Here is a 12,322-nt window from a genome sequence, read left to right on the forward strand (position 1 = left end):
AATATATAGTCCTGCCTTCTTTTTTTGGTGAAAAAAGAGCTTCGTTACAAACTAAGCAGCAACAATACAACCAGAACAGACCCTATTACAAAACAATCCATTGAGAAAAGAGATCTGTTAAAACCTGCCTGATTGAGAGGCTTTTTTTTTTTTTTTTGAAAGGTTTTTTTTTTTTTGAAAGGTGCCTGATTGAGAGGCTTGTTTCTAACGCAGCTATGAAAGCACATTAAAGACTACAATTCAACTTCTAACAATTCCAAAAAAAAAAAAAAAAAACAAACAAAAAAACCATGCAGGTCACAATTCACTTCCTACAAAGAAAAGATAAAATTTGGTAAAATCATTTGTTCTTTTAAGTTTTTAGGATTGAGAATTTGAGATCTAGAGCCATAACTCAGACTATTATACCGCTGCACCATGCAATAGCACTGTCAATAGCTGCGATTAAAAGTTCACTCTTAATCTTAATTAGTCCTTGAATCTTTTTTTATCTTTTTTTTTTTTTTAAATCTTTTAACTTGTTAACTTGTTAATTTTTCCCTCTCACATCAAAATAATAATTACACAGATCGCACCATATTCAAATCCAACTATATTTTTAGTGAGATGGAAGGATCAAATCTTAAATGTTTCTATTAGAAATATCGTAAGGTTTCAATTGTCCTGCATGCTATTAACATTATTTATTGTTTAAGTGATTAATAAAATTTACATATAAAATATTGTGTTGATCGCTCAATTGAATAATTACTAGTCACATATCCTTTCATCCTCAAAATTCAAAACAAAATATATATTTTTTGCTCTGAAGTGTGTTTCTATAAGTTTGTTCACTTAATGTAAATGGTTTAATACATGAAATATCTATGTTTTCAAAATTTCCCAATAAGATTTAATTATCACCCAGATTCGAGATGATCTTGATCATTTTTTTTCCACAATAACTGATATCTTAATATTGTATTAATTTGATATTTTTTAAAATTTTCAATATTTTTTAAAATCTTATTAAAAATTAATTTTTTTCATGAATTCTCACATGTAAAATATATAATCATTTTATAATATTTTTGAAATAATATAACTTCAATAGAGATTATTTTTTTAATCCACATTTCAAAATATAATTTTATCATTGACCTTTAAAATGACTCAACTTAACATTTGTTAAGTTAATTCTTTTTCTTTTATTGGTACAAGGAACTAAATCTAACTTAATTCTTTTTTTCTTTTTTTTTTGGTACGAGGGACTAAATCTAACTATGTCTAGCCATGGGACTTGTAGTTCAACTTCATGATTATTTTTTATTATTAGGTCAAAACACCAATTAGTTTTTGATGTAAACATAATTTGACTTCAATCTCTTATTTGACATCACTAACATTTACTAGTTGAATTAACTGGAACCAAATACTAACACTTGTGTTTTTAATGAAGACCTCCATTGTTCAGATCATAATTCCTCCAATTATTGAATTATGGGAGAAAAAGAAATCTAGTAATGTCTTTGGCCCGCTACTATCCATACCATAAAATATAAACTCGACTACTGTAAATAGTAATTAACTCAATTAATAAAATTTCTTGAAAAACCAGATTCTCAATAATAGATACGGTAAAGATCCAACACTCAAGATGAACCCATTGTGCTGAGCGCCCACATTGCTTCCCTATTACGCCCCCGTACAGCACATCATCATTTCTCTTCAAAATAAAAGAAACTTGGACAAAGGACAAAGGACAACGGACAACGAAGCGTCACTCAGAACACTAACAAAAACTGAAAAAGGGCTTTGGCTCTTTGTTTTTGCTCTCACCAGTCCACCGGAGACATATTTCTCTTTCTCAGCACTAAAAAGTCACTGCTCTCTACTAATGCTATTGTCCTTAACCCCAACTTAAAAAAAATTAACAACTCTATATATACTCGGCTCCAATACAGCCACGACAAGTACCCACCAAAAACAAATCTATTTTATAGTTTACTTCTTTTTTTTTTTGGCAAAGATAAGCATGATGGGTTAATTTTGGGTTGGATTTTACCTTATTTATTATTGATGATTTGACCTTTTAAAAGATTTTACTAGTTAGGTTAATTATTATTTATAGTGATTAAGTTTATACTTTATAGTATGGATTAATGTGGTGAGTTAAATAGATAATTAGAATTATTTTCTCCAATAATTTAATAGTTGGAGGAATCATAATATGAATGGTGCACGCCTCCATTAAAAAAAACAACTATTTATTTGAGAAAAAAGACTTATAATTAATAGTTTACTTAAACACAACTGGTGAATGTCTCAACTGATGAAGGCTTATAGTTTTATTTATTTATTTATTTATTTTTGGTTGAGAAAAAAGGCTTATAGTTTACTTTAATGTAAGTTTTGATTAAAGGTTTATTTAACTCCTATGCATAAAATAGGTCTTTTTTAGGTAGATATGGAGAGAAGGTAGGAAAAAAGAATATGTTTATTTAACTTTATCCTAAAATTCTTAAAATTTTATAAATAAATTTTTTAATAATTTTTTTCTTTTGTAATTCAGGAAAATTTTTTTTTTTTGAACATTGAACCTCTCTTGAAAACACATATAAATATTTGTTAATTTTAAAATGAAAAGATTACATTTTACCAAATCATCAATAATTTAAATAAACACCAAAATGATACACTTAAAAAAAGCATTTAAAAATATTTAAAAAGAAAAGTTCATTCAAATCAATCATAAACCTCCTACTTCAACTTATGTAAATATATATTTTTTTAAACCACACATTTTGCACATAAGATGACAGATTGTATTTTCTACCTCGAGTTATAAGTTATTGAAAAGAAAAAATTCACATATTTTCACCTAATAAAAAGTGAGTTCATGAGTCATGACTTTATAATTGGGCTAACTTTATTTTAGGTATTTCTCACCCCACCATTAATAATACACTTTTTCGAACAATAATTCTGACAAAACTCTAATAATATATATAATATTATTTTTTATTATCATGTGGCTATGAAATCGATAAGTCTAAAACCCTTTTTATATAAAGAAAAAATAATAATAACACACTTTTTCCTGCACCGCCAGACAAGTTCGTGTGAATTAATATGTCATCTACATTAATTTCCTGAAAACCAAAAAAAAAAAAAAACCGCTTGAATATCTCTCTCTGTGTACTGTGACTCATTTATATATATATATATGCATTTGTTGTTTCTTCTTCTCTCTCTATCTCTCTCCTCGTTCCACGTGCATTACCTTTTCTGCCATAACTCTCTCTCACTCACTCTCTCTCTCTCTGTGTCTGAGTTTGATGCTTCAGCTGTGAGGTCAAGGGAGTCCAAACTACAAAGCTCTGAGATCTTATGGAGCTCTTGAAATTGAAAATGGTAACCTTCAGCTGTGAGGTCATACTATTTAGGCTTTTCAGCTAAAAAAAGGTAACCTTTTCTCTTTTAAAAATTTATTTTGATTTCTTCTGCTTTGTCTTTTAAACCATTTTTCTCTGTTACAAACTCCAAAAAGCTAGCTTTTGTTTCTTCATATGCTACTTTCATTTTTTTTTTCTCTAACTGTTGTTTCCTCAGCGTTACATTTTGGATTTTGCTTAGTAACGGCTGAAGTTTCAGTTGCTAGAATTTGCTAACAAAGAATGTACAAGTCAAATTTATCAACTTTTTAACGATTTTTCTTATCCTACATTTCAATTTTTTTGAGTAAAATAATATGATATTTAGCACACTAAGCTCACACTTTGTATACTATTCACTGATCTGTGATGTTGACAATTTTGCTTTTCAAATCTTGTTTTGCTACATTTTCTTATCAAAGTAAACGGATCAAAGAGATGGGTTTGGAATTTTTTTGGTTTTCTTTTTGTATTTTTGTTACTTTTGCTTCTACTTTTTTTTTTTTTTTTTGGGAGTATATTCAGTGGGAACCTCATGTGTAAAGTTCATGTGTGTGAAGCGGGGTTTAAGGGTCTTTTAGCTTGAAGAGTAAAAGTATTACTCTTTACTAATATATAATAAGCTTAATATTTTCAAGATCCTTCTACCACGGAGCGATGCACATGATAATAATTTTTTAGAAAAAGATTTAGAAGTCTTGGCCTGTGTGCTTTCTGGGTCTAAATTATATAATTTTGTTTAAGTTCAAGACTCACTTTTAGTGTTAGTCAAGTAAATTAGCTTTCGAATTTTCCGGGTACTTTTCTAGTGTTACTTAGGTAGTAATTATAAAAATTAAATTAGCTCAATAAAAAAATTAGAAGAAGATAAATATGAGAATATCTTGTGGATTCTGCTTGTGTTTTGTCTTTTTCTTTCTATTTGACTCTTGAAGAAGGTGAAAATGATAGTTTATAAAGTTTGGTTTTTTTAATTTTATTTCTCTGTTTTGTCTCTATCACAAGAGTTGGTAGCTGATGGTAATTTTTCACTCGCTGGTTTCTTCTTTAACCAAATTTTCCATAGAGAAAGAGCCCGTGAACTTTAAATGAAAGGAGGGGAAAAATACTGGGTTTGGATTTATTTATTTGTTATAGCAAAGATTCTGATAAATCACTCTCTTTGTGGCAATAAATATTCAATGCATAATTTTTGTGCACATTAATATTTTAATGACTTTCTGCATAACTGATTTGTCTACTTCTACATTTGTGGATTTTATTTTTAATTTGTAATTTAAGACCAGATCTTTAAACTAGTGTCATCTATTCATTTATTTATTTTTTGTGTGGTTGAAGTAGAGAACAAGTTAATAATTCTTAGTTTGTTAATATTCGAAGCTTGATTTTTTTCTTAGGGAATGTAAAATGTGACTAAATGAAGCTTGTTTGCAAGCTGAGGTGTATTTTTTAAGTGGCACACCAGCATACTGTGTGTGCCCCCGGATTCTTATGCAAAAGGTTCCATTTTCCTATGTTTTCATCTCAAATTAAGAATGATTTTAGTTGAACTACTTATGAGTTATGAGAGCTACACTCATGATAAACATCTTCAAAGACTTAAAAGGCAATGTGTAACCCTTTTTCTCATGTCACTTTATCCCTTATGGTGTACTTGCACAATTTTTAAAATTTTTTTATTTATTATATTTGCTTGTCATTTGATGGCATGCCTTGTAATTTAAGGCTTATTGCCCGCTCTTTCAGTTAATTGCAAGGAATTATGCTCAGTTTATTTCACTGACACTGCATTTGATTTACCAAAACATGATTTCTTGGGCGTGGCAATCTCTATCCATTAATGAAATCTTTGAGAGCTCTTTCATTAGGTGATAGATTCTTGTGTTTTACTCGTATGTCAGGTCCTTTAGAAGGTCCCATATAGCAAGGTTTTGTGTCTGTTTTGTTGGAACAAATCAAATGTGTTTCCCCTGCCTACCGCAATTTGAAGCCCTCCATTACCTTGCCAAAAGTCACCGCTAGAATTTCATTTCATTTTTTACTTTTTAAGGTTGGGGGAGAGGGGTGGTTTATGATTTTTTCATGCTTTCGTTAGTGTTTACTGGTGAAACCAATTCAACTTTGATTCTTTTACAACTTTCTGATTGTAGTTGAAATTGATCTTTCTATTGTCTTTGTTGCCGTGTTAGTATTGTGCACACTGATACGCCCAAGCATTCTCATATTTACTGACTTGTGACCTTTCTTTCGTTGCTTTTGTATTAGATCATTTTAGAGTACATTGACTGCTCTCATAGTAGAATGTTTTATTTCATAGATGTATAGATTCTGCTGCTTTAATTTTTGGATGTTTATCATAGGTATATTGCTTCTATTAATTATTCAAATAAAATTTTATCTCTTTCTTACAGATTGTTGCAAGCAATTGCGCATATTGATAGCTACCCTCTTCTTTGCAGGCACCAGTAGCTACTTGCTCTCTCTCCAGTAGTTCATATTCTCTTCAACAAACCTATCTGCCTATTCATCATGATGAACAACCTTAAGTTAGGGGTAGATGTAGTAAGTGCCCACAATCTCTTGCCTAAAGATGGGCTAGGTTCATCCAGTGCATTTGTGGAGCTCTACTTTGATGGTCAAAAGTTCCGTACCACCATCAAAGAAAAGGATCTCAACCCTGTTTGGAATGAGAGCTTTTACTTCAACATATCTGATCCCTCCAACCTCCACTATCTCACTCTTGATGCCTATATCTACAATAATGTCAAAGCTACCAACTCCAGGTCCTTCCTTGGGAAGATTAGCCTAACTGGGACGTCTTTTGTTCCTTACTCTGATGCTGTTGTCTTGCACTACCCTTTGGAAAAGCGAGGCCTCTTCTCACGAGTAAGAGGAGAGCTAGGCTTAAAAGTTTATATTACTGATGACCCAACCATAAAGTCTTCTATTCCGATCCCTGCTACTGAATCCTTGCCAAGTAAGGAACAAAGCGTAACTAATGCACAAGCCCAAACAGTTCCAAATGCAGCCACAAACACTCACAAAGTTGAGTCAAGACACACCTTCCACCATCTTCCTAACTCAACTCACCACCATCATCATCAATCTTCTGCTTCTGCAGCTCCGAGTCCTATAACTGCAGCTGTTCCCCAGCATGGAACCAAATATGAGTTTGATGAAATGAAAGTGGAATCACAGCCTCCAAAGGTAGTTCGTATGTACTCTGCATCATCATCACAACCTGCTGAGTATGCACTAAAAGAGACAAGCCCTTTCCTTGGTGGTGGAAGAGTTGTTGGGGGCCGTGTCATTCATGGAGACAAGACTGCAAGTACTTATGATCTTGTGGAAAAGATGCATTTTCTCTATGTAAGGGTTGTTAAGGCCCGTGATCTTCCTGCTATGGATGTTACCGGAAGTCTTGATCCATTTGTTGAGGTGAAAATTGGAAATTATAAAGGGATTACAAAACATTTTGAGAAGCAGCAAAATCCAGTGTGGAATCAGGTGTTTGCCTTTTCGAAGGACCGGATGCAAGCATCTGTTCTGGAAGTTGTGATTAAGGACAAGGATCTTATCAAAGATGATTTTGTGGGCATCGTAAGGTTTGACATCAATGAAGTTCCATTGCGAGTACCTCCGGATAGCCCTTTGGCTCCAGAATGGTACAGGCTTGGGGATAAAAAGGGTGAGAAGATTAAGGGTGAGCTGATGCTTGCAGTTTGGATTGGCACCCAAGCAGATGAGGCCTTTTCTGATGCATGGCATTCTGATGCAGCTATGCCTGTTGATAGCACATCAGCTATCTCTGGAGTGATACGTTCTAAAGTCTATCATGCACCACGGTTGTGGTACGTGCGCGTTAATGTTATTGAGGCGCAAGACTTAGTTCCAACAGAGAAGAATCGTTTCCCAGATGTGTATGTTAAGGCACAGATAGGTAATCAGGTTTTGAAGACCAAAAATGTTCAGGCTCGGACCCTATGTTCTCTTTGGAATGAGGATCTTTTGTTTGTTGCTGCTGAACCCTTTGAGGATCATCTGGTCATATCAGTTGAGGATCGTGTAGGTCCTGGAAAAGATGAAATCATTGGAAGGGTCATCATACCCTTGAGCTCTGTAGATAAGCGTGCTGATGACCGTATGATCCATTCCCGTTGGTTCAACCTAGAAAAGCCAATTGCTGTGGATGTAGATCAGTTAAAAAAAGAAAAGTTCTATAGCCGACTCCATCTCCGAGTCAGTCTAGATGGAGGATACCATGTTCTTGACGAGTCCACTCATTACAGCAGCGATCTCCGCCCCACAGCGAAGCAGCTGTGGAAGCCACCAATTGGAGTTTTAGAGCTTGGAATATTGAATGCTGTAGGGCTTCATCCCATGAAGACGCGAGATGGAAGAGGCACATCTGATACATACTGTGTAGCAAAGTATGGTCATAAATGGGTCAGGACACGCACCATTGTTGACAACCTGTCTCCAAAATACAATGAACAGTACACTTGGGAGGTGTTTGATCCAGCTACAGTTATCACCATAGGTGTATTTGACAACAGCCAGCTTGGTGAAAAGGGTTCAAATGGTAACAAGGACCTGAAGATTGGGAAGGTTCGTGTTCGTATCTCCACACTTGAAACAGGCCGTATTTATACACACTTTTATCCATTGCTGGTTCTTCATCCTACTGGTGTTAAGAAGATGGGGGAACTACATTTGGCAATACGGTTTACATGCACCTCATTTGTGAACATGCTTTACCAATACTCACGACCTCTACTGCCAAAAATGCACTATGTAAGGCCTTTTGGCATTATGCAGGTTGACATGCTCCGTCACCAAGCTGTCCACATAGTAGCAGCACGGTTAGGTCGAGCAGAGCCTCCACTTAGAAAGGAAGTTGTGGAATACATGTCTGATATAGACTCACACCTTTGGAGCATGAGGAGAAGCAAGGCTCATTTCTTCCGGCTAATGACAGTTTTCTCAGGACTGTTTGCTGTTGGGAAATGGTTTGGGGATATCTGCTTGTGGAGGAATCCTATTACAACGGTCCTAGTTCATGTGCTCTTTCTTATGCTTGTTTGTTTCCCAGAACTGATACTGCCAACAGCTTTCCTCTACATGTTTCTAATAGGGGTGTGGAACTTCCGGTACAGGCCACGGTATCCTCCCCACATGAACACAAAGCTCTCACAAGCTGAGGCTGTGCTCTCCGATGAGCTAGATGAGGAATTTGACTCATTCCCTACAAGCCGGAGCCCAGATGTGGTGAGAATGAGGTATGATCGGCTGAGGAGTGTAGCTGGTAGAATTCAGACTGTGGTTGGTGATGTTGCAACTCAAGGAGAGCGACTTCAGAATCTATTGAGTTGGCGAGATCCTCGTGCTACAGCCATCTTCATTACATTCTGCCTTGTAGCTGCACTAGTTTTGTATGTGACACCATTCCAGGCTGTGGCAGCTTTGGCAGGGTTTTACGTGATGAGACATCCAAGATTTCGCCACAAGTCTCCATCAGTGCCTATCAACTTCTTCCGCAGGCTGCCTACTAGAACGGATAGTATGCTGTAAATTGGTGATTGGTATGTCTTCCGGCCTGGGTGCCATGCTCATGTAACCTCATCACTCATGTTGCAAATCCTCCTTGTTCTGCATGTTTTTTTTCTTGCTATGTCTTAAATTAAAAGTTGTAATTGACCAGATACTGAGGGACAATGAATAATTTGTATCTTCCCATTCTGCCTAAAATAAAGTAGCTTATTAAAGGGTTAACCAAGAAAAAAATAACAACAATGGACAATTACATATTTGTTGTTTTACTTGTAACAGTTATTTTTGCCCTCTAGTGCTCCACTAAAGCATTTAAATCCAACTGCAACTGCATGAAAAAGGAATCTGGAGCCGATATTAATAGAGAGATGCTACATCTATAATATTTTTATAACAAATCATAGGTGGTTAGTTGTTATTGATTCTAATTTGAACTTACCACTTAAATTATTTTTTTACCTCACCAATAACAACCCTTAACAACCTATCATATAAGATTTGTTGTGAAAATGTTGTGAACATAACATTTCTCATATTAATATGGTCTCATTTTGTACATTAAGCATACAAAAATGTTATTGTTATAAATAAATAAACCGTTAGTTGAATAGGAAATGTGGTATGGTAGGTTTAGCAGTTTATGGGATCAATCAGTTGGCCAACTATTCAGTCAATTTGATGATTTTGAGCATAATTTAAATTGACAAATATGAGCTGGTCTTAATGGCAGGGTACTGAAACTGAAGAAAATAGATAAATGGCTTGTTCAGTCCAAGTTATACATTAATCTAGCACGTCTTTGACTATTTATGTATTTTGATACTTTGTCCATGGACAAAATAGAGGTTCAATCAGCATGCATGCTAACTAAAACAAAGGCAGCGTTGACCTGCAAAATTTATATTATAATGCTGAGGCATCACCTTCAAAAATAATTTTTTTAGTCTCCGACGTGCAAACTTATAGGACACATTCAAACGTGCACACATATCTCATAATACGTGCTTCCATGTTCAAATCATTCCAGGAGACAATGAAACTTTCCCCCCACTAGAAAACCAGAACTAAGACCAGTTACAAACATTGTTCCTAGCTACCCAAAATGGCAGTTTCTGTGTCCAAAAAGAAATCAAAACAATCCAAAAAGGTAGAAGCACGAGAAATTTGCTTCTCTTATTCAATTTTGATCAACTTTTTTTATCGAATCCCAGCTGCTGTCTTCCTCCTAATCCTTATCTTCCTTTGGTCTTCCTCCACCACCATTATATCAGGGAAAATCATTCATGTCTGCGTCTCATCTCGGAAGCTCAACAACCTCTATTGCCTCTCTGCAGGGACCCAGCCAAATTTTGATATCCCTATTCCAGTAATCAATAATAATGCCATTAGTCCTAGCATCAACGGGGATATAAAAGAGATTCTTAATGTTGTTCGGGATGATCTGAATCCTGAGATAGAAAAAAAAGTCAATGCAGACAGAAAAGAGGAGGTTGCAAATGCTGTGCAGGCTGTCAATGTTGTTTTGAATGAACAAATTCCAAATGCTGAAAACCGAGCTGACAGAGACGAAAATGAGGCTGCAAATGCAGTGGAGGTTCTGAAAACTGCTCAGAACAACCCAAATCCAGATATTAGAGAAGTAGAAAAAGGCAGAGAGGAGGAGGTTGCACATGCTAAGAAGGCTGTGGAGGAACAGTTGCAACTTCATCGATCATGGAAGTCAAGTAAGAATCATCCGGTGTGTGATGGGAGGGGAATATATGTCTATGATTTGCCATCAAAGTTCAATACTGACTTGGTTGGTCAGTGTCATGATTTGGTTCCATGGGCAGATTTTTGTGAGTATTTCAATAATGATGCATTGGGCCTGCCAATACCAAAGCTTGGAAAAGGATGGTATCAGACTCATCAGTACTCACTGGAGCCAATATTTCATACGAGGGTCTTGAAGCACCCATGCAGGGTTTATAATGAGAATGAAGCCAAGCTTTTTTATGTCCCATTTTATGGTGGTTTAGACATTTTGAGATGGCATTTCAAAAATGTATCCAATGATGTCAAGGATACCTTATCATTGGAACTCATAAAGTGGCTGGAAAAGCAGCAGCCTTGGGTTCGGAATGCTGGTAAGGATCATGTCTTTGTGTTGGGGAAGATATCATGGGATTTTAGGAGAAATGACAATTCTCCATGGGGGACTAGATTTTTAGAGCTTAGTCAAATGCAAAACCCCATAAAGCTCTTGATCGAACGCCAACCATGGCATGTAAACGACATTGGAATTCCACACCCGACCTTCTTCCACCCTCATTCAGATGATGACATTATCTCATGGCAATTGAAGATTATCAGTTCGAGTCGAAATAGTCTTGTGAGCTTTGCTGGGGCACCACGGCCCGATCAACCGGACAACATAAGGTCAATATTAATCAACCAGTGCAACTCTGCAGAGAATGGAATGTGCAGTTTTATGAATTGCAGTTCAGGAGGGTGTGATCAGCCTGAGTCAGTTATTGAGCTCTTCAAAGAGTCTGAATTCTGCTTGCAGCCTCCAGGGGATAGCCCTACAAGAAAATCAGTATTTGATTCTATAGTGTCTGGTTGCATTCCTGTATTTTTCTGTCCTTTCACAGCTTACTACCAGTATCCATGGCATTTGTCTGCTGATCATGGTAAATATTCTGTGTTCATAGACCAAGAAGAGGTGAAGCAGAGGAAGGTGAATGTGGTGGAGAGGTTGATGAAGATTTCTCCAAGGGAGAGGGAGGATATGAGGAGCTTTATAATATATGAAGTACTACCTGGGTTGGTATATGGGGATTCAAATTCACAGCTTGAGAAGTTTCAAGATGCATTTTCCATAGCTATGAATAATTTGCTTGAGAGAGTAACCAGAATGGAATCAAATGCACAGTAGGGGTTGCTGTTGTTCTATATTTTGGTTCTAGATTTTTTCCCACTTATATGCAAAGTATAGTGTTAGTGGGGACAGTTTCGTATTTGTCTTATTACAAACTGTAACTTTAACTTTTTTTTTTAAATTCGATATAAAGTCGGCAATCATGACAACATTTTATTGTTTGCCGACTATCTGTTTATCTTCATTCCATCCAAGCCTTTCAAAGTTGTGATGCTTCTTCTTCTCTCTCTCTCTCTCTCTCTCTCTCTCTCTCTCTCTCTCCATCGATAGTTGGGGATAGAAAATTCGAACCCTAAAAGTCTTGGATGGAAATATTTGAAAGTGACAATTGAGTTATAAGACTCTCAACAAAGTTATAATACTCCTAAATTGCAAGCAAATATAATTTTTTATTTACTTTCCATGCAATTGAAGACCAAATCAAGACATTGATTTCAAG

General features: G+C 35.6%; 2 protein-coding genes across 3 annotated transcripts; both read left to right on the forward strand.

Moving 5' to 3' along the window:
- The first annotated feature begins 3,221 nt into the window (after positions 1 to 3,221).
- On the forward strand, positions 3,222 to 9,220 carry LOC126708722 (FT-interacting protein 7-like). 2 transcript variants are annotated; one of them, XM_050408601.1, is made up of 2 exons: positions 3,222 to 3,444; positions 5,873 to 9,220. In XM_050408601.1, the coding sequence occupies exon 2, from the start codon at positions 5,943 to 5,945 to the stop codon at positions 8,982 to 8,984; it is 3,042 nt and encodes a 1,013-aa protein (XP_050264558.1). In that variant the 5' UTR covers positions 3,222 to 3,444; positions 5,873 to 5,942; the 3' UTR covers positions 8,985 to 9,220. The 2 variants fall into 2 exon arrangements, with proteins under 2 accessions (XP_050264558.1, XP_050264559.1); XM_050408602.1 differs by lacking the exon at positions 3,222 to 3,444 and adding an exon at positions 4,892 to 4,913.
- Positions 9,221 to 9,983: 763 nt separating this feature from the next.
- On the forward strand, positions 9,984 to 12,098 carry LOC126710020 (xyloglucan-specific galacturonosyltransferase 1-like). Its single transcript, XM_050410404.1, has one exon. It carries the CDS (start codon positions 10,066 to 10,068, stop codon positions 11,878 to 11,880), a length of 1,815 nt encoding a protein of 604 aa, XP_050266361.1. The 5' UTR covers positions 9,984 to 10,065; the 3' UTR covers positions 11,881 to 12,098.
- Positions 12,099 to 12,322: the final 224 nt, after the last annotated feature.

This window comes from Quercus robur, chromosome 12, assembly GCF_932294415.1.
Source record: "Quercus robur chromosome 12, dhQueRobu3.1, whole genome shotgun sequence".
Taxonomy (NCBI): Eukaryota; Viridiplantae; Streptophyta; class Magnoliopsida; order Fagales; family Fagaceae; genus Quercus; species Quercus robur.